General features: G+C 49.2%; 1 protein-coding gene across 1 annotated transcript; it reads left to right on the plus strand.

The window, feature by feature from the left end:
• The first annotated feature begins 10,874 nt into the window (after positions 1-10,874).
• LOC142897697 (protocadherin 8) lies at positions 10,875-15,086 on the plus strand. The gene is made up of 3 exons (XM_076040200.1): positions 10,875-13,571; positions 13,873-14,071; positions 14,267-15,086. Exons 1-3 carry the CDS (start codon positions 11,082-11,084, stop codon positions 14,578-14,580), a joined length of 3,003 nt encoding a protein of 1,000 aa, XP_075896315.1. The 5' UTR covers positions 10,875-11,081; the 3' UTR covers positions 14,581-15,086.
• Positions 15,087-25,584: the final 10,498 nt, after the last annotated feature.

Here is a 25,584-nt window from a genome sequence, read left to right on the forward strand (position 1 = left end):
GTTGGGGGGTGGGGGTCGGCTGATAGATGAGCCTCTCTTTGTATTTCAGCCATGCACTTTCTTAAATCTGAAAAGCCAATTCATCTTGGGCAAACGCGGAGGGGGGGGAGGGGAGGGAGAGGCGAGGGGGGGAGTAAAGGAAAGAAAGAGAGAGAGAGAGAGAGAGAAAAAGAAAGAAAACTTCAAAACTCACCTCGCTCGCTCCCACCTGCTCCCCCCCTCACTTTTTTCCACTCCTTGCTGCCCGCGCTTGGAGTGCCATTCACCGGCTCTCCCCCAGCACCCCCCCCCCCCCTCCACCAGCACCCACCCCCCCCACCCCCCACCTCCTCGTTAATTGTCTCCGCAAGCTTCACCCACGTCAGGCTGCCTGCGAAGCTGAGGAAACAGCACCTCAGCTATTCCCCAAACCCGTGTTGATATGTTCACACGTGCACGCACACACACGCGCGCAAAGCAAGAAAAAAGAGAAAAAAGGAGAAAGAGAGAGATAAGAAACAGTCTGTCTCATCACAGGGAAGCTATCGCACAGGAGCGGGGAGGGGGGGGGGGGGTGGTAAGGGTGTGTGTGAGGGAAAAAAAAAATCTGTTTATGTTTCCTGATGGACTGAATTAATCTTTGCTTTTCAGGTGCGGAGGAGCCTTTTTTCATACGTTTAGCCCCGGCCACTTTATCTGTATGCTACCTTGTCAAGTGGGAATCACACATTTAGCAGAGGCCAGTTGAATAACCAGTGCAATAAATCATCCCACTCTCATTTTTTTTCTCCCCCTCTGTGGCATCAGAAAAGGGCCCACACGCCGCACACGGGCCACTTTTGAAGTTTGGCCACTTTCATTACACACGTGTCAACAAGGTGTACAGAGTTTAATGGTCCCGCAATGAACTCTGGGACATTTTTCTCCCACCTCCCTCCCCACCCTTTCTTCTCTCATCCACGCAAGCCTGTTTTTTTTTTTTGTTGTTTTTTTCAATCCACCAACTCAAAAAGATTATTTCTCAGCCAGCGACACAAAATATGCAGCATGCAGCATTATTAGCATTATTAGTACTGCCTATTTATCTGTTTATTCTTTTAAATATTTATTTGATTTTCTTTCTTTTTTTTCCAGTTGAACATCCCACTGTGGCCATGTGTTGGGAGAGAAACGGTGTCATGTTTAATTAGCAGAGTCTCCCGGTGAACGCGGACACCTTGTTGACACATCCATTCCACATGAGCTGTTGCTGATTCCATTTCTGAATACGATTTGCATAATTAAGCCTCACCCGGTCCCGCGGAAGCGCACACCTCGAAACGGCGCCTCCCTCGCTCGCTCCCTCGCTCGCCTCGCAGCGAAGACGCAGCGCGAGAGGAAACAGCCATATTAGCGCTCGTGGCGGGAGGGACGCTAAATATTGAAGCCGCCTCCTCCTCCATCTGCATTGTGCGGCGCGCGATGGTCTCGCTGCATTACGGCGAAGACTCGCGCGAACAGCGCGCGCGCCCAAAAGCGTCTCCTCCTCTGGTAACGCTCAAGACTGAAAATCTTGCACGCCTGTGAACGATGACCTAAATTTGCTCCGTGCAAACTGTATATATTTAAGTCGATCTGCCTTCAATATTCAACGCCCATAGCGCATCGTAGCAGAAAACATAAATTCTCATTTGCATGTGCGATATTGGAAAAAGCAAAGGGTAGTGGAAGTGGGAAAAACAAAACAAAACAAGAAAACCCACCAGCAGCACCAGCACCAGTAGCAACCAGCAGCACCAACCAGCAGCACCAGTGAGCCCATAAAGCTCTGCAGTAACATTCAAAGACAAACAGTTGTCTTTCCCCAAAGAACAATGAAACATGACAGTTTGAATTTCCACTCTGTTCTGTCAGAGGACCACTCCAGTGCGCTCGGCACCCCTCCCCCTCCCCGCCAACCCCGTGAATCTTGTCTCCCTCATATAATAACTTTGTTTATGTCTGCGGTGGGACACGTCTGCAGAGACACCGCCAACACTGGAGTACAGCTCTCGGTCCAAACACGAGGAGCCGATGAAATATTCAGCCGCTCGATTGTCTCCAAACTCCAGAAAGGAGGCGAGTCAATAAAACATAACGCTGGCTTCTCTCCCAGTTTAAAGCTTCCAGTGGGGGTCCCTCCCCAAAACCCCCACGTGACATTGGAAGCTTTGCTCTCGCATGCGAGGAGGGGGTAAAAAAAAAAAAAGAAACCCCACCAGAGTTTTTTATTTTTTGATGTTTGAATTAATCAGCCGAGAGCATCTTCAGAACAAAAAGATCTGATGTTGCCTGTGGGAGACGCGGCCATCTGAGATTCCGAGAGGGAGCCGCGTTTAAAAAGCATGTTTTTGAAGAACGCATTCCAGCAGCCCCGTAACAAGCTACAGCCATCCGTAATGACGCGCGTATCTCGTCTACAAAACCCCACCGTTTCATCCCCATACCACATATTTTTATTTTTAATATCGTCTTCTGTCCCTTTGGTGGGTAAAAAAAAAGAAAATTCAACTTCAAAGATTAAAAATTGGAAAGATCTGTTAACTTAAATAACCTCGCTGTGGGATGAACTTGTTTTCTAAGTGTCATAAGAGGGTTTAAACCCGTCAAGTGTGTCACTCAGGGGGGGGCTATACAATGGGTGACTATGTAGACCAGGTCAACATATGTTCAGACCAGCGGAAAACAAAACGCCACAACCCAAAAAGGGGAGAATGTGACCCCGTTGCCGCCGCATCTCCGACGTAACGAAAGAAAATCCTTTCAGCTTTTTTTGCAAAACACGTTTGACAAAGACGGAGGTCACTCCGGCTTTGTCTCCGTGTCCTCGGTTAACTGCAGGATCTGCCAAACACTGAGTGTTAGAGGAATGCTTTGGCATTTAGGCCGATACACAACGTCATTTTGTTGTAAAGTGCCAAGCAGCCTGCTTGCACAATCTTCTTTTCTTGCATGTACGGAGGAAAATCAAACATTGGCCACTTTAGGTATATGTATACCGTGTTGCATTTGCAGGCTGAGGAAGATGCTAATTGACATCACTTCCTGTCAAACACGCTGGAAGAAAAAAAAAACTAACAAAAACTAAAAGTGAAATTTTAAAAGTCAAGTTGGAATGGACATGGCCCCCACAAGCGATGTCAAAGATCTTTAAAAAAGACAGACAACTCTAGGACGACAAGGAGCAAAACCAAGCAGAACAGTCAAATCCCAAGAACTAAGGCAACATTTTTGCCAATCATCCCTCTCCGTGCAAAGTACACACCTATGGAATTCCCTACCATTGGAAATGAAATCCGAAACAGAATTGAAGAGGTTTATTGTGAAAGTTAAACATTGGCTAAGGCAGCAGAATAAAAGGGAAACATTCATTTCTTGTTAAGTCATTTATTTTTTTTCTTTGTTTGTATTATTCACTGCTTTTGTGTAATTTCATTTGAATTGGTTTTTCAGTATATCTCATTGTATTTTAAAAGTCTGGCCAGGGACAAAGACTGCAAATCAGCTGAAGCTGGACATCTTATACGCATCACATTTTCCCTCTCTTGTGGCAATGATGTATTCAGCGGCCCTGTTAAATAAACATTAAAATAAATAAATGAGCTGTCTCAAGTGTAACAAGTGGGACTCCATCACATAACTACACTTAACAACAATTAAATCAATTGAGCAAATCTAAAGCTAGAAGTTAGCTTAGCAATGTACTGTTCACTTAGCTCAGCGGAAGGCTTCAGATGGGCACAGACGCTCCACTTCTGTCAAAAATGCAACAGCCGCAGCCTTGCTGATGTTTCTTTTATGCTTCATGCTACATTTTCATCAGCCACAGTTTGCAGAAACCGAGTCAACAATGTGCTAACGGTGCTAGTGAGCACTATTGCTAGCTGCCTCTAAGGTCATCCTCCCATTGTATAATAGCAGAAAAAACAATAGCAATACATCAAAGGGAGCTATGGATATATTATAAGGTATATTTTTTGTTCTTTAGGGTGGTTGTGCAGCAGGTGCAGTGACTCCACAGCAAACAAAGGGAAAAAAAGATCCTTTTCAACTTTCTGTGTGGAACCGGAATGTTGGCGTGTTCATTTTTATAATGGCAAGTTGTTAATGGATGGATGGAGGTCGTGTTCAGAGCACCAGCAGGATGCAGCAGAAGTCATACAAGGTGGCGCGAGTACGAGAATTGAATGCTGGGGAAAAGAAATTGCAGGCGCGTACCTGCTGAAATAATTATAAAGACGTAATTACAGGAGCGACGGCCACCCGCCAGGCTGCCGTGCATGCCTACGCGAGGCCTATAAGCTGACCTACCAGCTCCTCAATGGCCTACTAATTAACATGCCATATGTTGTGATATACGAGGATATTTAATATTGCATGATGCCGATACCTATTTTTACATCGCGGCGGAGCAACAATGTGACCTGCTGTGAGACAATCTGGCTTTTCCATGTGCAAAGGTGTTTTCCATAAGTGTGCGCTGACTGTAAAACAAGCTCATTAATTCAAATGTTCTCTGATGTTATCGGAGCTATTATCGGATTTATTAGTTGTTGTTTTTTTCTTTCTATTCTGATTTCATGACATTCCTAAAAAAAAAAAAATTGGAATGAAATATATTGAAGCACGTCTGCACAATTCCCGCTTTTTATTTTTGAACACAGCCAAATTTTGCCGATTTCACTTTTACTACTAATGAATCATGAACCCTCAACATGACCTGATAGAGAAAGGTTGAAAAAGCTGCTAAGAAGAAGCTGCTGCCAAATTAAGTTTCCTTGTAATTTAATGTTCTTTGGAAACATGGATTCCTGATAGATGGATAGATTCACTGATTCATTGATTCATTGATTCATTGATTCATTGATTGATTCATTGATTGCGGAGTCGGATCAGTTTCAAGAGGGAGCCCCTGACAACCTTTTTAGCAGGAGGCTGCACACAGAGTGTTTAATGTGCTGTTTTTCTGGAGTTTCAGGAGGGTTTTCACAATGACTGTTGGATCCAGGCCCAAAAAATAAAAATCTGAAAATGAGTTCAATATGGGTCCTTTAAACTTTATAGCCTTTGCTAAATAGCTAAATCCCATGGTCTTACATCTTTGTTAAGAAAAAAAAAAATCCTTGCAAACGCACGTATTTACACCTACTGCTTCATCAGGTGCATCGGGGGAAAAGAAACGGCACTGTAAGAGACTACTGACTGCTCTCACTCTCTCTGCCTTTTACGCCTGACTCGACTGAAGCCGCAGCCCAACCATTGAAGTCGCATTTTTGCACTCTGGCGATTAATTTGAGGCGGCAATTAAAGTGAACCGTGAGCTGGATGCTGGGGCTATAAAGTCCGGCGAGGCAGCGGCAAAACAATACACACAAAGCCCAGAGCATTAGAGAGGCGCGTATATATATAGACAGTCTGGCTGCTCAGAAGACATTCTAAGTATTGAGTTCTCAAAGCCGTCTCCCTGCAGAGCAATAGCGAGGCAGCCGAGCTCCACCGCAGCATAATACGCCTCTGATTTCTAATCTTTGTGCAGGAAGCTAAGTGCCTTCCACAGATGCCGACTATCAAGGCGTTTCTTAAGGCACATTATGGACCGGAGTGATTAGAGGACTAAAAATGCACAGGCACCCCTTGAAACTGAATGCATTTACAATCCCATTAAATATGGAATTGTGTCTGTGGGCCAACTGTAAATTTGAAATATCTTTTCCACGCAACAGTCCCCCCCCACCCCCCACCCCCCACCCAAACCCCCCTCCTTTCACGGTGGTTATTCATTTATTTTAATTTCCCACTTGCCGCTCGCTTCCCTGGGTTGCTCGCAGATTCCGTCCGAGGTTGTGACGGTATAGCTTTCATGGAATTAGGTACAGCAGACAATTACACGGGGCCGACATTAATCATTTAAAGCCTACAATGGTTCACCATCGGCGTCACGCACGACGTTTTCATCGCTAATGGTTCCAACAGTCGACCCTTGAATGAGAAATATAACTATAAAGCTGCAATGATATAAAATCATGATGAACGATAAATAGATAAATAAACTCAGTCACTTGAATTTCCATTCTGGGGAACCTGCACAAAGTCTTACCATGAAAGTGACCTTGAGCTCATCTGCTATTTTTTTTTTTTTTTTTTTTTTTTTTTACAAATTCTGCTCTTTCACTCTCTCTCTGCCTGTCATTATCTTATTTGACTGCGGAGCAAATTGCAATTTGAAACTTTCATGAAATTTCCCTTTGTGTCTGACAGGTTTGAAAGGGAGCGGAGGAAACTTGTTTTCAATGCGCGGAGGACGAAACTCGTGATTTACTCTGCTTGCGCCCGCCATCGCCATACAGTTTAATAAAAGATGTAAATGAGGTGAGAGTAGACTGCGGAATGCACGTGCCACAGTAAAAAACAAAAAAAAAAAAAAAAAAAAAACCCACCCATCTGCTAAATAACCTTTCCCGGGCTGTAAACAGTCATTTGCTTATCATAAATTCACATGAACCTCCTCCGCAGGCTGCGTTCAAACAAAACGCTGCATTGTAGTCGAGTAATCCATCTATCAACGCAGCCGTTTGACCTTGTTAAATGTAATCCAAAGAGAGTCGCCCACGCTAAATCTCTGAATGATCACCTCTGCTCTCATTAAAGATCACAGCAGCCCACGTAATCTGTCCTGCCAAATTGATCTGAAAAGGGTGGGGGGGGGGAGAAAAAAAATGTTTATAATAGATTGTAATGGATTACCTTGAAATTTCCTGGAGTGGCTCTTGTGTTGCTGGCTGCTCTCTTTGGTGTGCACGCTACCTCTGTGACTCCTGCACCCGGACAGATGTGTCCCAGCGCGCCATGTTGTGCTCAGTAACTATCACAAACGAAAAGTAGTGTCTTGATGTAGCTCGTAATTTAAGATTAAAAATGTTCAAATTGCTTTCTGTGCGGGTGCGACAGTGCCGCTGCGCCTTTAACCACGACAGAAAGAGTGCATTTATCCAGATGGCGAGAGACGACAAGCTGAGGTCAACAGATGAGCGTTGATGTTGCGCCTGTTCATTTAGCTTATGGTCTCACATTATGGAAATGTCACTTAACAATGTTTTATAACAACAATAAACACTCACCAGTCACTTTATTAGGTTCGTCCTGCTCGTATCAGGTCGTGAATTCGGTGGGTATTGAAATCCTGTTGCTTTTCTTTGGTCTCCAACCATTCTGTCCCTTCTGACCTCTGACCCCTGAGATTAACAACCACCACCACCACACAATTGCTGCTCACTGCATATTTTCTCTCTTTTGGGACCAGAGATGATTGTGACCCTATACCAGTAGTTCAGCAGCAGTTTGCAAGACAACAAAAACCTGCATATATATCTGCATAGCTACACGGAGAAGGTGAGTGAGGCGTTTAAGACGTTCCAAGACATCATTAAAACATGATTTTAGATTCAAAGCAGCAGGAAAATGCAGCTTTATGTCAAGACCAAGAACAGAAATGAGTGAAAGAATTAGCATCACTTTTAGCGGGTGACAAAAACCAAGACTTTCTGTGAGTGGCTGCAAAGAGATGGCTTTCAATTCAGACCCGTTTCGGGGTTACTTTATTTTGGATAACCAACTTTGCAAGGTGGTCCAGGTTAAAAGATAAACATTTCATCTTTTGTTCTGGTCCTCACCAGCAGAGGGAAACAGGACAGAAATTCTGCTTAATACTGCATTGTCGTTACCCCATCGCTGCTTAACTGTGACTGTGAGTTTGTTTTTTTTCCGTCTCCACCAAATAGCCTCCCGCTGCTGTTGGAAATGGCGCTGATGAGAGTCGAGTGGATCAATACCACTGTGGAGCGTAAAGCCAAAACGCTAAACTAAAAAATGCTGCTACGCTCCATAAAGCTGAGAGTCAGATGCTATTTCGCTGTGGGTTTGTCGCTGCTAAAAGGAAAATTTTCCCGTTCTCTCTCTCAACTCCCTCCCTCTTTAACATCGCACGCGGTGATTTGATCCATAGTCGCAATGAACATACTGACGAGTGCCTCGTTTGTTGTTCCTCTCTCTCTAAAAAAAAAAAAAATCCCCCTGAGTGTGTTGTTAACTGCATAATTTTTCTAAATTTCATCCCCAGTGGAGCGCCTCCAAATTTAGCCTCCTAACGACAGCACAAATTAAAGAAAACATCAGACATCCTCGAGGGCCCAGGTACGAATTAGGACCCTCGCAAAGAAACCAAGTGAGGAGGAAACGGGAATATTTTGGTATTCTGCGCCGGACCCTCTTAAAAAAAAGAAATCTACCTCCTTTTGTTCAGCGATGAAGGAAATTAATTTGAGGACGAGACAAAAGCAGGCGTGACAGTAAATTTCATGCATTTCAATTTGAGCTCGGCTGAACGTATTGTACAGTGCTCAGATTTCCCTTCTGCCGCTCTCAGGCTGCAGGGAACGTTCCTATTTATTGTCCACATCTCTGAGCCATTGTGCTTTTTTTCAGTACAAATTAAATTTGCTCAATAAAAAGCCATGATTAATTATTGCTGGAATTTAGAGCAGTTATTAATATTTCAACCCCAAACATCCATCCATCAGGTTTACTGTGTCTACGTTTGAAGTGCTTTGCTTCCTATTTTTTTTCCTCTTCAGTTTTTCCCTTCAGGGTGGTGGTGACAGTGTTTCAGGTGTTTCTATTGTTGGCATTGTTATTTTTTTTGGTGATCATTGTTTGTGCTGCCACTGCAGCGCACTGCGGACTCTACGCTTGACTAATGAACTCGGCAAAAAGCACACAGGCTGTCTTTATTAATCCTCCACCGCACATCATTTATACAAACAGTAGACTGAGAAGTTAAACATACAGAGATAAATGGCGAGCAGCGGCCCCCAAATAAAATATATTTTTTTAACCAGATTCCCGAGGACGAGAGCAGTTAGACTCTTTTTATATTCATCACATCGTTTCTCTGGAGAAAATATATTCATCACACATAATGTAATAAGCTCTGCTGGAGGCTGGAGGCTGGGAGGATTTTTATTTTTTTATAGAAAAATTGGCATGCAGATTTTTGGGAGATTTTCTTCTAATAATTCTGCTTGCATTTAATCTCTTTTGGCATTTCCAGCGATCCCCTTATAGATCATGGGAATGTATTTTGACACTCCAGAGTCGCCACTGGACAAGAAGAAGCGATGAGGAAGCGAAGAAGAAAGGGGAAGGAGGCGCCGCCGCGACCGCTGATTGGCTGCTGCAGAGCAAAGTTTAAAGCAAGCTTGCGACAGTCGAGGGGTTTCCAGACGGAAGAACTGAACATGCAACATCAAACACGCATCTCATCAGCCGGCGAGCCTCACGGTGCAACTTCATCACCGTGAATGGCGATAATGGCACGCGGTCTGCTCCAGTGAGGAGGCTGTTCACAAGGTTTCGAATTCTGGCAGAATCAATTTGGCGGTGTTCCGCTGCTAGAGCCCAAATGAGATTAGACCCTAATGCTCGGACATAAAAGATCTGGCTAAATAGTCCAATAACATCCAGTGTTGTGCTGGCCAGCTTAAAGGTCCCATATTGTGCGGAATTTACTCCACAGATCTTTCCCAGCCATAACACGTGCCTCTCGGTCTAGTGTCAGTGAACTGCCCGCAAATGAGAAGAAGTAAACTCACGTTCACTGCATTTGCTGCGTCAGATTTTTTTGTGTGCAAATCAGCCATTTGTGACATCACAAAGGGCATTTTTTTCTATGGCAACACCCACAGCCAGGTGTTAATCATCAATCAATCTGCTTGACCTGCTGCGACCAAATTGGAGATTTTTTTTTTTACAGGTGGCTGTAAACAGAGGGCTAAACATGATGTCTTCCATAGACTTATCATTGTATAGTCTTAGTTATCAAGGTTGAAGTTGCATGCTCACCATTGTGTCTCAAATCGCCTGAGATACTTCACCAGCTGATCAGTGCTATTTCAAAATGCCCACGTACAGTTACTCAGAGACCTGGCAGACAACCACCACAGGGTGCTAAGGGTGAGTTAGGACACATGGAGCGGGGCGATGAGTCTGAACGCAGGAGATAAACATGTACACTGTAAATATTCAATATGTTACTAGAACGCGTTGCGATGAAGTGTGTGATCGGGAAAATAAACTCTCCTCGCCTCATAAGTTGTTTACACTCCCTTTAAAGCCCGTGCTGATGAATGCAAGTTAAGTGTGGGCCAGGAAATATAATATTGATCGTTATTTGCATGGGAGATAATAAGGAGGGGAGCTGAGCGAAAGAAGAAAAACTCGGCTTGCATCAGTCCTTTTCCTTTGGAAAAAAAAAAAAAGCAAGATGATAATGAAGCTGTTGCAACAATGAGATGCAGCTTGAACAGAACAAAGAAAAAAAAAACAAAAAAACAAACGGGGTGGGAAAAAAAAAACCCAAGCTCAGCTTTCCAAAATAAACACGAGCTCTGTGTGCGTGCGCGTGCCTTCACGAGTACCTACACTCACACACAGAAGACAATAAAAAAAGCAGGCATCAAAAGAATTAGAGGAGCGCTTTCTGCAAAATAAAATGGCTGCAAAAGCACGATAATGAAAAAAGGAAAAAAGTAGCGAGCAGGAGCGCACATCTCCCAGCGCTGACACATCTCAGCCCCTCTCTCCCTCCACATACGTGCAACTTGCTTTTAGTGCACTCTCCAAAAAGGCTTAGAGCCTCTTCTTCTTTCCTTCTTCCTCCTCCTCTCCCCCCCCCCCCCCCCCCCCCTCACACACTCCATAAGGGGGGGTATTTTTAATTCTAAAGCGAGGGATTGGTCACACTCGGTCTCATTAGCATGAGGAGCCGTATAAACCCCCCGCCACTGCAGGATTTCGTCTTTTTTTTTTTATGAAGGCGAGGCAACAAGCGTGTCTGACTGGCTGCCTGTGCGCGCGTCGAGCGAGTGGAACTTTCACTCTCGCCACAGTTGAGTTCATAAAGCGCGCGGCGGCTGCATGGAGCAGAGCTGCTCTCCTCGTCTCTGCGCCGCTCAACAGTGAGGCTCCCAGCGCCTTGCCCGGGCTTGGTGGTGGTGGTGGTGGTGGTGGAAAACACGTCGCCAGCCAAGATGACACGGGGCAAATTTACAAGTCGTTGGCATTGCTGGATTTTCATCGTCTCTTTTCATCAGTTTTTATCGCGCGCCTCGCCGGCCCGGTCCGAGGGAAATACTATCCGGTACCAGACCAACGAGGAGGGCGCACCGGGCACCGTCATCGGCAACCTGGCCAAGGACATGTCCTTGGGTCCGTCTCACTCCAGGAGCAATTTCAGGATGATGAAACAGTTCAACGACTCGTTCATCCGAGTGCGCGAGAGCGACGGGGAGCTGACCGTCGGCGAGCGCATAGACCGCGAGAGGCTGTGCAGACACACGCCGTTGTGTCTCATCACTTTCGACGTGGTGAATTTCTCCAAAGACCGCTACAAATTGATCCACGTCGCGGTGGAGATCAGGGACGTCAACGACAACTCCCCGGAGTTCCCCAGCAGGGAGTCGGTGGTGGAGATCTCCGAGAACGCGGCCGTGGGCTCCCGGATCCCCCTGGACCCGGCGGCGGACGCGGACGTGGGTTCGAATTACATCCAGAGCTACCAGATCTCCGTCAACAGCCACTTCACCATTGACGTGCTCCTGCGAGCGGATGGGGTTAAATATGCGGAGTTGGTGCTAATGAAGGAGCTCGACAGAGAGACCCAGTCGTCCTACACCGTGGACCTGGTGGCCACGGACGGCGGGAACCCGTACAGGTCGGGCTCGACCAAAATCACCATCAAAGTGACCGACTTCAACGACAACAGCCCCGTGTTCGACCAGAATAGTTTCTCGGTCACTTTGCCCGAGGACGCGCCGGTCGGCACGCTCATCCTGGACCTGAACGCCGTGGACGCGGACGAGGGTTCGAACGGGGAGGTGGTCTACGGCTTCGGCAAGCAGGTCTCCCACGAGATCCGACAACTTTTCCAGGTGGACAACAAGTCTGGCCGCCTGACGCTGCGCAGCCCCGTGGACTTCGAGGACAAGAGCACGTACGAGTTCGACGTGCAGGCGCACGACCTGGGCGCGAACCCGACGCCGTCCGCGTGCAAGATCGTCGTCCACGTGCTCGACGCGAACGACAACGCGCCGGAGATCAGCATCACGCCTGTGACGCCCACTGGCGCGGGCGTGGCGCACGTGAGCGAGGCGGCCGAGCGGGACAGCCTGGTGGCGCTGATCAGCACCTCGGACAGGGACTCGGGTGCCAACGGCCGCGTGCGCTGCGCCCTCTACGGCCACGAGCATTTCCGGCTGCGGCAGGCGTACGAGGACAGCTACGTGATCGTGACGGCGGGGGGGCTGGACCGAGAGCGCGTGGCCGAGTACAACCTGACGGTGACGGCCGAAGACTCGGGCTCGCCGCCGCTGCGTCGCGTGGCCCACTACGCCGTGCGGGTGGGCGATGAGAACGACAACCCGCCACGCTTCGCCCGTGCCGTCACCGAGGTGGCGGTGGCCGAGAACAACCCGCCGGGCGCCTACATCGCCACGGTGGAGGCCACCGACGCTGACCTGGGCGCCAACGGCCGGGTCACCTACCGCCTGCTGGACGGCGGTGCCCCTGCTGTGGCCGGCGGCGGCTCCTCCTCGCCCATCAACACCTTTGTGTCACTCAACTCGGCGTCGGGCGCCGTCTACGCGCTGCGCAGCTTCAACTACGAGGTGACGCGGCAGCTGGACGTGCACGTGCAGGCCAGCGACGGCGGCCAGCCGCGGCTGCAGAGCACGGCCGTGCTGCGGCTGCGAATCCTGGACCAAAATGACAACTCGCCGGCCATCACGGCGCCGCCGCTGCACCGTGGCGCCGCCGAGCTGCTCCTGCCGCGGGACGCGCCGGCGGGCTACCTGGTGACACAGGTCAAGGCCACGGATGCCGACGAGGGCGAGAACGCGCGCCTGAGCTACCGCCTGGCCGAGGGCGCCCACCTGGGCTTCGTCCTGGACGCCACAGACGGAAGGCTGCGCGTCAGCCGCCAGCTGAGCTACGAGGCAGCCGACAGCGTGCGGCTGACGGTGGCGGTGACTGACGGCGGCCAGCCGGCGCTCACCGCCACCGCGGTCTTCCACCTGAGCTTCGTGGAGGGGACGGTGGCCAGCGTGGCGGCCGAGCCCGCCCGGGACAGCGGGGAGGCCTTGGAGTGGGATGCGTCGGTGGCCGTCATCGTGGTGCTGGCGGGCAGCTGCTCCCTGCTGCTGCTCGCCATCGTCCTCATCACCACCACCTGCGGCCGGCGGGGGAGGGGAGGGGGTGCGGCGGGAGAGGAGGAGGAGAAGGAGGAGGCGGCGGTGATGGCGGCGGCAGTGCCGCCGAGGGCCGTGGGAGAGGCGGACGGCGGCCGCCCCGACTCGCTGGTCGGCGGCCGCAAGGGCAGGGGCTTCGACGCCCACCCGTACCCAGAGAACCCCCCGCTGGGTGCCACTGGCGGTGGAGCGACGGCCGAGACTGGCTGCGAGGACGGACGGCAGGCGGCGGGAATGTTTGAGCCCAACGGCAGAACGATGGAGGGCAAATTGAAGGCAAGTCTGCCCTCTTTTCCCCTGACAGCTCTCTTTCCTTCTTTCCTTCTTTGCTCCCTTCCTTCCTTCCTTCCATCCATCCTCTTTTCCTTCCTTTAAAGCAGGTGCAATATAGCTCAAATCCACAATTCCATTGTAACTACTGGTAGTGACAATAAAGGCTATTCTATTGTGTTATTCTATTCTTCCTTCCTTCCTTCCCTCTATCCTTCCTTTATTCCTTTCTTCCCTCCTTCCTTCTTTTCTTCTCTCGCACCGCGTCTCCGATCCCATTTTATCTCCTTTTCTTTGTTCACAGCAGGGCTACTCCACGCTGCCGGGCTACGGCAAGGAGACGGTCCGGCCCATCACCATCTGGAAGGGCAACTCCTTTACCACCATCTCGGCCAGGGACCCCCACATCAGCGGCAAGGACAGCGGCAAGGGCGACAGCGACTTTAACGACAGCGACTCGGACATCAGCGGGGACGTGCACAAGAAGGAGTCGCCGCCGACAAACAGTGAGTGGTGCCTGCGCGCACACAGACGCACAAACACACACACAAAAGGAGAATGAGAGAGTCTGAGAGCAAACCGGTGCAAAAGATTGACCTTAGCATGAGTTCGTTGTCAAAACCCGTTGACTCTGACTCTGACCTTGACCCTGACCCTGACCTTGACCCTGACCCCAGCATTGCTGCTCTCCTTCCCTACAGGTCTGTGGGCATGCACGAGCGAGTGCAAAGTGCTGGGCCACTCGGACCGCTGCTGGAGCCCCTCGGCCACAAGGCCCAACACCAGCATGGCCTGCGCTCCGCAGATGTCCACCTTCTCCAGGACGGCCACCCTGCCCCGGGACACGAGGAGGGACAACTACTACCCGGCCCAGTTGCCCAAAACCAGCGGCTTGCAGAGCGTCTACGAAAAGGTCCAGCACCAGGAGTTCGATTACATCCTGGTGGGCCCGCCGACGCCGGCCCGGATACAGGAGACGGATGAGATATCCATCCCAGAGTACACAAACTCTTGAAGGACGTTTGCGAAATAGAAAGAGATCAACATCAACAACAACAACAACAATAACAAAAAATATAAAGAATCACCAGAAGAAGAAGAAGAAGAAGAAGAAGGAGGAGGAGAACTCTGGTCTTGATGCTGTACAGTACTTTGATCATACTCGGCTCTGTGTTGGAATCTGTTGCTGTGGTTTTCTAGTCAGTCGTGTGGTTTTTTGGCTCATATAAGACTGTTCATTGTATCATGTGTAATATGCAAGATTTTGTACATTAATAATAATATATTTTTCATAATGATTTAATGTAAAAAGGAACTTTACGATACATTTTTCTCGTTTCCGGGGAGCATGTGGTACTATTTAAGGAGCATGACTATGGACACAGGGTTGTGGGAGGGGCCTGACTGCTCTGCAAGAGCGATGGACATGAAAAAAAAAATGACTTCATGTTTGTGGTCAATTTTCTTTCCGCCTCCCCTCTTTCCCCCTTCTTTTGTCACATTGTTACACAAATAAACGGTTAAAAAAAAAAAAAAGTCATCTGCGTTGCTGTGGAACCAGGGATTAATTCTCAGGCTGCCCGGGGTTTTAACAGGACTCAAATGTAATCTTGTCGGGAGAGCGCAACCTATTGTCCCGAGGAAATATTCAGAGCGCACGCAGAATAACCTCAATTAGCCAAATGAATGTTTTTCCATTTTACTCGAGGGCTTATAAGGTGCTGCGACAAAACAAACAAACACACAAAAAACACACATAAATGAATAAAATTGGGCCCTGCAAAGATCACTGTGTAATTGACAGCAGTGTCACACGTACATATATATATATTTTTTCTTTTCTTTTCTTCTGCCACCGTGTTGTCGCCAGTGCCGCCTTCATTTGCATGCAAATAATGCACCGCTGATCAAACGCCGCCACAATTACATATTTTCTCCGGGGTCAAAGAATCCTCTCACCTTTCCTGATTGCCTCCCAGCTCACCAATTATCCAAAAAATGTGGTTCAATCTGTTTCCAAGCAACAGCTGCGCGACCGATTTTGGATCTATTTTTCTTTTTCGCGGGGGGTTGGAGGGTAGTGGAGGGTGTGTGCGCGTGTGTGTGTGTGTGTGGAGGTGGAACGGGGTACACAGGGTGTGTAAATTAGGCCACAAAAAAGCTGGAGTAACCATGGCCACGCCGCTAGCTACACAACCCCGCCTCTCGTCCAATCAGGGGCCTCCGTGGTTGAGGGAAAAGGTCGAGAGCGTTTGTTTTTTTCGTTACTCACCAGTCGAGGCCTGGTTTCAGCCTCTGAGGGCGGACCGTCGACAGCTCCCCCTGGTGACACCTATTACCTGAGAGAGAAACAGAGAGAGAAATCAGCATGAGTAGCTGCGTTTCCACGACCCTGGAAATTGTGCAAATATCGCAATAAAAAAACTGGTAATGGAAACGTTCAAAAAAAGAACTTTAGGACGAGGTGGTTTTTCAGACGTATCCATATAGAGGTTTATCGCAAAAGTGTCATGGAAACACTTTATTCGCATTTACACGTCAGTGGACGTGACGTACAGGGTCATGTGACCAGTTCACTTCAAGTGAAAATGGCGCATTAGGTTTGGACGGAGACGGGAGACGGGAGACGGGAGACGGGATTTTTTTTTACAAGTCATCAAGGAGAAAAATATAACAACCACTCTTGACAGCAAACAAACATAAACAAACAAAATCAAACGTAATTCTCGTTAAAATCTCGCGGGACGAGACTTTACGAAAATTTTGGTTTACACCGTTCAATGGAAGCACCTGCAAATCGCAATTGTACTTTGTCCAAATTTTAGAAATGTCGCTTTAACGCAGCTACCGTGTCCTTCCTTCCTGCGAGTTGGTATCATAATTAACATCTGGCTGCTGATGAGGCAGCCGAGGCCTCCGACGCTGAGTCAGACCTCCGTTCGTCCGCCTGCTGCGGGGGTCAATCGTCAGCCTCATCTCAGCAAACGTTGCATCACCTCCTGTAACTCCTCCACACACACACACACACACCCTCCACCTCTCCCCCACATCTCCCCCCGGAGTCCGGCTTCAAAAGCACCCTCCCCCCCCTCCCCCGGTAGCTCAGGCTCACCTCGGCAGAACCTGCAGGTGGAACAGGCGGGCGAAGAATTTGGATTTTTTGGGGGGATTTATATCAACCTCACGTCGGTAACTGGGTTCTCTGCAGAGAAGCGGCACGCCGAGCAAAAGAGGGAGTAATGAGAGCGAAGACAAAAATACCACCGGTGGATGGAGCCTCCTCTAATAAGCGACTTGATAGGGGAAGGTAATTGACATCCGCAACGTGAAAACAAAGGGAGGAAAAACAAACAGACAAAAAAAAAAACAGGTAGCTCCGACTTTTTTCGCGTGTCCTTTTATGTGCCAAAAGAACAAAAGGCGCCTGCCGCAGGCTGCCGTCCCCCGAGGTCGTCGGATCCACGGCAGCTCTCTTTGCATCGCCTCGGCGGCCGCTCTCTGCCTTTTGGAGAGGCGGCGATAAAAACCTAAGTGTCAACGGAGGATTATCCTTTCCGGTTACTGCCGCGCCGGAAGACGGACCAGCGGGAGATTCTATTTCTAATAAAACCTTTTTGCGTTGGAAGCTTGGAGCCAAGTGGAAAATGTTTATGTCCAGATCTCTTGTCATCAAGACATTTTGCCGTTTTAAATCCGGTCTTGGAACTTTATTCAGCAAGCTGCACGCACAAAAAGGCTTACCAAGACGGCCACTGGGATATTTTTGCTGTAGTACCTCAAGTGGCCACAAGGAAAAATCGCCACGCCGCCATACTGCCAGTCCGACATCTAGTTCTTATAATACATCCATGTTTCAAGGCCTCAGAAAAGTGTCTCCCGCCACGGCTCCGCCCATTGTGGCTCGGCCCGCTATGGCCCCACCCATCGTGGCTCCACCCACTGTGGCCCCACCTACCCGCCAGAAGAGCAATGCCGGTCATCAGCAGCAGTGGAGGCTAATTTCCCTCCTCTGCTGCTGCTGCTGCTGCTGTGGTAACTACAGCGGGGCTTTACATAACTTAACTAATCGGCTGCTCCGCTTTTTTTCCCCTTGTTGTTGTTGTTGTTTCTTTGTTTGTTGTTACTCCGCCGGGATGAGGACGTTGGTCACGGTTTGAGCGGGGACGCGGAGGTGACGGCGGCTCCCGTGGGAATCGATTACGACGACGACAACGACCCGGAGCGAATCGAGCGGCGCACGTCCATGACTTTCAAAATTTCCTCACCCCCTCCCCCATCACACCATTCCACCCGGCTCACACTTCCTGTGTGCTCGGCAAAGTTAGCAAAGCGCCGAGTGTAAACACGGCGTCTCAGTGATTTTTTTTCTCTCCGACAGGGACTAACCAGAATCCGAATTGTTCGGGGGGAGGAAAGCGCCTCCTAAGACCCTGGGACGTTCTCGCCAAGGGGCCTCGGAAACAAAGAGGCGCTTCGGAACAACAATCGTCTTCGCACGTCTTCGCAGAGTCAAGTTGAGAAGAAGAGGGAGAGAGAGAGAGAGAGAGAGAGACATTAACAGAAGATCCTCTGTTTGCTTTTAACCCGCCGCTTCTCATTCCTGCTCCGCTCAAGGACATCATTCCTCTTTTCCGCCAGGCAGATGGAGTTACATCGGTGCGGTTTGACGACGAGCCCCACGTACGGATCCCCAAACCGAGCGCCCGCAGAAGGACGGCGGCCCTCTGAGCCACACAATTGTTCGGCTCTCACTCTTTCCCATTCACCGAGGCTGCAAGCTTTTCTCTCCTCTCCCTGCTCCATTTTGAATAACCACACATTCCTCCGCAGATCCCTTGGAGCTGGGTTATCTGTCGAGGCGTCTGCACAATGGTGATTGCGAGAGCAGGAAGGAACAGCCTGAATGTACAAGCGCCAACAATGAAAAAATAACACACACACTCGCGCGCATCTGCGGCCTGGTATCAAAAAAAGAATGATGTTGAAATATGCAGGGCTGCTCGAAAAATCACTGCTGCTCGACTTAATTATTCAGGACGTCTGCGGCGGCCCCGGCTATGTAGGATCGAGCTCGGAGGACGTTGTAAGGCGTCTCGCGGATGTTGACCCAATAGTCTTCCCTCTCGCGGCTGCTCGAACAGATGGGAAGAGGAGAAAGAGCGACGCGGAGTCGGAGCCGGCCCGGCAGCAGCAGCAGCCGGGACCCGGGAGGGGGTTCGAGGAGGCCGCCGAGGGGGGAGGGGCCTAGGGAGTCAGGCGCAGGATGCCGAGGAGGAGAAGGAGGACGAGAAGGGGGAGGAGGAGGAGGAGGAGTCGAGCGCCGGGTCGGCGTACGATCCGAAAACTCCTCCTGTGAGTCCCAACAGCATCAACAGCATCAACAACAACAGCAGCAGCGTTTGGGATGAAGGAGAAGTCGGAGCGGCGGGATTTATTATTAACTATCGGGAGGCGCACGCCGACGCCCTAAAGCGATCCCCCAAAATAACACTCGGAAGTGAAGTTTGTCTGTTTGTCAACTCTTTACAGACGACTTCATAGGGAGCTTAAGACAGCCGCCTTGTTAAAAAATGCATTGTCACGGAAATAGCCGTGCAGAAAATGTGTGAACCTGCACCCCCTCCATTCCACCCACCCCCCACCCCCCACCCCCCCAGTTGTTGTTTGTTGTTTTGTTTGTTTTTTTTGGTTAAGTGTTTGAAGCGCCGCCGCAGCTCAGCAGAACGGGTGGCGTATTAGTGGTCATGATCGTAGGTCACGGGGTCGTGGGTGGGTGGGGGTGGGGGGTGGTGAGGTGTAGCAGCCTCTCGCAGTGGACGAACTTCTGAACCGATGTGAAAATTCCCACCGCTTATGAAAATTCATGCCGCCCGCGAGAGTCACAAGACTCCCGTTGGCGGAGACGGAGTCTTCGCCGTCCTCCTTGTCTCTTCCCGCATCTGACTTGCAAATGATTTTAAACGTCGTAATTAGATTGCTTTTTTTTTTTTTTTTTTTTCCTTCCTTCGGTCCTTTGGCAAAAAAAGTTAACGTTTTCGTTTTCACGGATTTGCGGTGCGGCGGAGCGGCCGGGGAGCAGAAGGAGGAAGAGGAGGAAGAGGAGGCGCCGTGACCTTTGACGCCCTGCTGGAGCGGCGGGGGGGTCCGCCGCGCTGAATGCCAGCGAGCGCGAGCCGCCCAGAGGCGAGCCGCTCGCTGCGTGGCCACTGGCCCCAGCCGTGCGGCCAGCGAGGCCGCCAGCTCGCCCGCAGAGTGGTCGTGCCCTGCCGCCGGTGGCTGCTAAAGGAAAACCTTTCACCACCGCAGACGTTAAACATCAGAAGCTTTCTTAGTTCCTCCTAAAGAATCCTCAAGGTTGTTTTTTTTCAGGTGCCGCTCACTCGGAAAACATTTTTCTAAAGGAAATATTTATTTATATATATATATATGTATAAAAAAAAGGTGAGGGAAGAATTTCACAAGGTTGTGAATCCGGTCGGTGGTTTTCAGCTGCCAGAGTTGAAATGTGATCAGTCTAAGATGCTTGGACATAAAAGATCTGTAGAAGAAAATTCATTGCATAGATTTTGTGCTGGCAAGTTTAAAGGTCCCACATGATTAAAAAAATAAATAAAAAAAAAGTTCCCATTTTATCTAGCAATATGTGTCCAATCTGTAAATGCAGACCTGTGAATTGAGGGAATGTCTCTTTTACTTTAGTTTTTTTTCGGAAAACATTCAAAGCACTAAGATTCACAGCTTTTTATAACGTTGCAAACTTTTTGTGATGTCATAAGGAGGTCAAGACCTCAACACCCCCGGCCAGGTGCTTGTTCCATCTCATTGCTGTATAGTTTCTTTGCCTCAGTTCCAAACGTGGAAGCTACATTCAGGCGTCCTCCTACTAAATCACCAACTTGGTAATTTAGTAGGAGGCTGCAAACAGAGGGCTAAACATGCTATTTTTCTGAGAACCTGCAGAGGGTTTGAAGACATGTGTCATTTGCCTCAATATGAACCCTATAATATCACTTTATTATACATGCAGATGTGCGTTCCCTCGGAGGAGCGCTTGCACATCCCACCCGAGAGGCTAAATCCCGTTAGCATGAAATGCGGGTCATTGCGTATGATAATTTGATTGCCTACCAAACGTGACAAAATCGTCACCCAGACTAAACATCTTAATTCGATTATGAGCACTCGCTCTCCCTCTCCCTTCCAACGCATGCAATCTAACCGCCCCCCCTCCCACCTCCCGACGTACAGTAACGTATGAATACACATAAACGCAGCCGCAAACGAGCCCATTCGTCTCTCCGCTCGGCAGCGCCGCGTTTGATGGAAGTCGCGGGACCTGATCCAAAGGCCTCGGCAGATCATGTACCTTTCCTGACAGTGTTGGCTTCAATAAATTCTAATTACAGTGCACGCCGGCTTTGATGTGGATGTGTTTGGCTTCTTTTTTTTTTCTTTCTCCTTGCGTGTGTCACATCCTGTTTCCATGGTTCCACCGGGCACGCTCCTGATAAAACTGAAGTGACAGCGCCGGTTGCCATAACTTCCATTCACAGCTTGGAATCAGTTTTGAGGGCGACGCAATTTGCGCACGCTGACATCTGCATTGATGTGAACTAATGCGAGATGGGTGTCATGGCAGTGATGGAAAATGTTTTTGCAGAAGTGACATTTTCGTGATAAATAAATAAATCAGCAGGTTTCTTTTTCCTTCTCCTTCTCCATCTCCATCTTCTCCTCCTCCTCCTTCTCCTCTTTGGAAAGAGGCGGCGGCGAGCCTCCGAATAACACGGCCACAGAGACGGAGGGCCTCTCTCTCTCTTCCCCGACACATCTGTCTTTGAGGCTTTATGGTGTCGGCTAAACGCTGAATACCTCAAAAACAAGGAAAAGAATCTGATTCCTATCTCCAAAAACCATATGCCAACTTTCTAAATAATTGAAAGGAGCCGTGTTGCGATCAAGACGATTTCACAGAGGGGGATCCGAGCACATCAAATTACAACAGATGTGAAATTGCACCATATCTGCGGCTAAAGCCGCATTGGAGACTCTGAAGCAGCGCGGGGGGGCTGGTGGGGAGGGGGAAGGGGGACGTGGCACAAAGAGATGCTTGTCTCTCCGGCTTGGAGATCTTTTCCTGGGTTTTTCTTTTTTTTTCTTCTTCTTTTTCATGGGGGTATGGAGGTGCTTATCACATCTGCGCCGCTGATAAGATGGGCCCCTGTGCTTCCGTAGGCTATATAATATTAATCCCCTCTCCCACGTCTGCGGATGCACTTAAAGGAAGGTGACAAGCATGACATATCCAGGACCTCCTGATGGCTCGTGCTCCGCGGTGCAGCCGCTAAAAGAGCCCCCGAGTACCCTCAAGTGATGTAAATTTGCGGGGGGGGGGGGGGGGGGGTTGGTGAGGGTAGGCGGGTTGGCGGCAGTGGTGGTGGTGGTGGGGGGGGGGTTAGTCCAATTTCCATCACGGCGCTGTCACCGCCACGGTCATTAAACTAAATCATCCCCGCTGCGTGTCACTGCGGCTCCCGTTTTAAAAAGTCCGGCACAATAATAGAGTTACGCCCGGATCTGGGATTGCGGCGCGGCCGCTAAACGCCTGACCCCCGTGGTGGGGAAATCAGAGGTGGAAGGACGGCGGGTGGAAATAAGAGACGCCGCCGTGAATTAATGGGGGGGGGGACGATTCTCCATCCGGAGCCCCCGGCGGCCTGGTCTCAGCAGCTACTTGAAGGCGGACAAACTGCAGCAGGAATTTAAATACGATGCATTAACAGCCTGTTGCTGGCGGCTGCTTCCTTAGATTTTTCTTTTTTTCTCATTGTTTTTTTTGTTTTTTTTTTTGTTCTTTGTTCGGAATGTGTTGATACAGCCGCGCCGAGACAAAGAGCTCCGAGTCGAAGTCAGACGAGAGGAGATGAAAAAAAAAATAGCACACACACACCTCTGCGCAGGCAACAACTCAAAATGGTATTTAGAGCAACACACGCACACACGCACGTACAGCTCAGAACAACCGTGGTTTTGTTATCCCAAGGCCCTGTTTCACAAATAAAAAATAATATAAAAAAAAAACCAGAAAGAGAAGGAAAAATGACTTTCGCTGTCATTTCCCTCCTCGGAGGAGCGGCGGCGGTGGCGGCGGTGGCGGCGGCGCTTCCCCCCGCCGAGCGGGCGAAGATGAATGTGTTGGGGAAAGCGGCGTCAGCGTGAGAGACAGTGGCGCCTTTTTGTTTGTCTCCCCCTCTGGAGCCAAGCTTCCCCGAGCAGCTCGGCAGGGCCGGGGGAACAAACAGCACTCTGTCAGCACTGACCCACTGCGCCCAGCGGCCAGACTGACAACCTTCACTCCTGCTCCCGCTAATAGAAAAAAAAAAAATCTAAATTGGTCCAACCAAAGAAAGGCGTTTCTCGCGTCCACCTGCGCTTTCATCACCGCCCGTGGGATCCCGCTGGCCCGGCCAATCAAAGGGGACCTCAGCCGACAAAAAAAAATGTAAAAATCCAGCCAGTTCAGCCCCGGCTCAGCGGCCGCGACCCACAATGCACTGCAGGAATGTTTTCGATTTGCGGACGGGTCTGGTGTCAAATCCGCTCAGGGTTAAAACCAATCCAAACAAATTGCAACCATGTATCTTGTTTGTGTGGGATGAAGGTGGGGGAGGGGGAGCTGTAGGCTGTGAGCCAATGAGAAGGCGGCTTGTAACGATGTGTGACTGATATGGGATTATAATAAAAAGAGTCGGAGCCACCAAGTCCACCGCACCTCCCTGCAGGTCGCTGGCAAGTACTGTCCCAGGCATGTAATGTTGTTATGTAATTCAATGACAAAATAAAGACAATTGTAATGAGTTACATTACTGTACAAAAAGGTGTAGTGAATTAGTTACTTTTGGAATTATTCAGGATAGCAATTTTAATTACATCTGACCATTCTTTATGGAAAAAACTGAGCTTCATGTTTCATAATTTTACTTTTGCTGCTTTGCATGACTTTTTCGTACACTGGCTCTACACGAGCGCCGTCCTTTTCTGTTTCCCTCCACGGGTGAAAGTTTGATACTATTCTCATGCGTCTGATTGCTTCTCCAGTCAAGTTCAGAATTGCAGCGCCCCCTACCACCCGCCAGCCAGTTGAATTGTCTCTCTCTGGAGTGTCGTCTGAGTGATTTCGAAGTTGCAGGAACAACAACGTCGATTGAAAATGCCAGTTCCAGGGCATGAAGTATGAAAAAATATCTCAGGTCGATATCAGTAAAAAGAGGTACTGAAGTTTGACCTTGTTATGGATGTTACTTTTAGTTGCTGTTGTTGTTTTGAGTACCGCTGGAAGTTTGACACAGGTCTGCACAGTTGAGAAAATGTATCAAATTCCAAAATTTAGTCAAAATGTAATCAAATGTAATTAGCTACATTAATTTGATAGTATTAAGTAAGTATTGAAATAGTTACACTACTATTGCCTTTTCAATAGGGTAACCTGTAATTGTAACATTTGCAAAGTAATCTTCCCAACACTGGTTGCATTTCTCCTTCCTCTAATCGGTTCTGAATCTGTTCAGGAGCAGTTTTGACCATTTGAAGCGCCGGTGAAAGAGGCTCAAGGTTCGTCCTCAGCTATCAGGCTGCGAATTAGTCGGGCCGGCTCATTCAGGAAAATGTTTTCTCACTCACAAACACCCTGTATTGAATTAACGTAACACAACCTCGGAATGCAAGCGTGCGCTAGTCCGGTGAAATACAATCAACCTCATTTTAAGCACGAAAGAGAGATGCCTCGCTGTGATTATGTGATTATGACCATGACGCCTCATCAGGTGCGCTCCCATTAACGCTGCAAATGGAAAAACAGGCCGAAAGGAAATGCATTCATTTGAGAGGGAAAATAGCTTTACATGTACAGTGGGAAAAAAATGAGCTGTGATTCGAAATTATTTTTGCAAACATGACCTCTCATTGTGAATGAACCCGGGGAGTCCCGATGTGGTGTAGGATGTGTTAATGTAGGAGGAGGCTGAGATATTTTTAGGTGCCATATCTAAGTCTAAATCTATTGAATCTATAATCCAACATCAGGGAATATGAGATTGAAAACAGTGGAAAAATGTACATCAAGATCTTCCAGCAGAGCAGGTCAGAGGGCTCTTCCTGAAGCAGTGGGCAAATATCACACTCGAGATGATGGAAAATTCTCAAACAGGCGGCGAGCTGGGGAAAAGAAACAGTCCGACGACAGCGGCGCTGTTGTTCCAGTAGAAATTTAGGAAAAATCCCCCATCTAGATGTCTTGGAACGATTCAATGGGAGCTCGAGTTAAAAACACGTCTTTGTCAGGGAACATCGATCGTTTCGCGACCGTGTTTCACGAACTTTCGAAGAAAGAAGAAAAAAATTGGATTTTCTGCAAATTCACGGTGGAAATAACTCTAGCGCCGGTCGACTCGATCCATAAAAATTGAGCATTTGCTTTTCGCTGCAAGCTCGCCCAACTCGTCTCATGGCCTTAAGGGTCTGAATCTAAAAAAAACAAAGCAAGCAAAGTTGGAGCTTCTCCGTGGGCGTGGGGGAGTTGTGCTTCTCCGCCATTGCCCTTTGCACTGGATTGTCGCCGACTGTCGCCGTCCTCCCACGTGCACGACAGGAGTCATCGGGCCGCTGCTGCAGCCCGAGAATCGGATCCGTCACTCAACACCCCCACCGCCCCGCTGGCGTGACTGAGCTCCGGCCCAAAGACCACTGGGAGTGTCCCCCCCCCCCCCACCACCACCACCACCACCTCTGTGCTCCCGGCCAGCCAGTGATTTCACTCCTCTGCAGGGTTTGATTGGTGCTCATCAGGCACCAGGACGCCGTCGACGGGCGTCACAAGTGCAACGTCCGCGCAGCCCTGACATACATTTTGCTCGGCGGCGTCGGCAGAAGTGTGAACGCCGAGTGTGAAGCGAGCCGCTCGGGTAAACGTGTCCTACATTCCGTCGCGTGTTTCCCATTACGAGCGGCCACGAGTGAAATA

Source organism: Nelusetta ayraudi, unplaced genomic scaffold, assembly GCF_046127955.1.
Source record: "Nelusetta ayraudi isolate G7.1 ecotype Tasmania unplaced genomic scaffold, CSIRO-AGI_Nayr_v1 ptg000060l, whole genome shotgun sequence".
Classification (NCBI taxonomy): Eukaryota; Metazoa; Chordata; class Actinopteri; order Tetraodontiformes; family Monacanthidae; genus Nelusetta; species Nelusetta ayraudi.

Coding starts and splice junctions, on each gene's coding strand:
- LOC142897697 (XM_076040200.1), top strand. CDS start 11,082: ATGACACGGGGCAAATTTACAAGTCGTTGGCATTGCTGGATTTTCATC. Junction 13,572..13,872: donor CGATGGAGGGCAAATTGAAG/GCAAGTCTGCCC, acceptor TGTTCACAGCAG/GGCTACTCCACGCTGCCGGG. Junction 14,072..14,266: donor GGAGTCGCCGCCGACAAACA/GTGAGTGGTGCC, acceptor CCTTCCCTACAG/GTCTGTGGGCATGCACGAGC.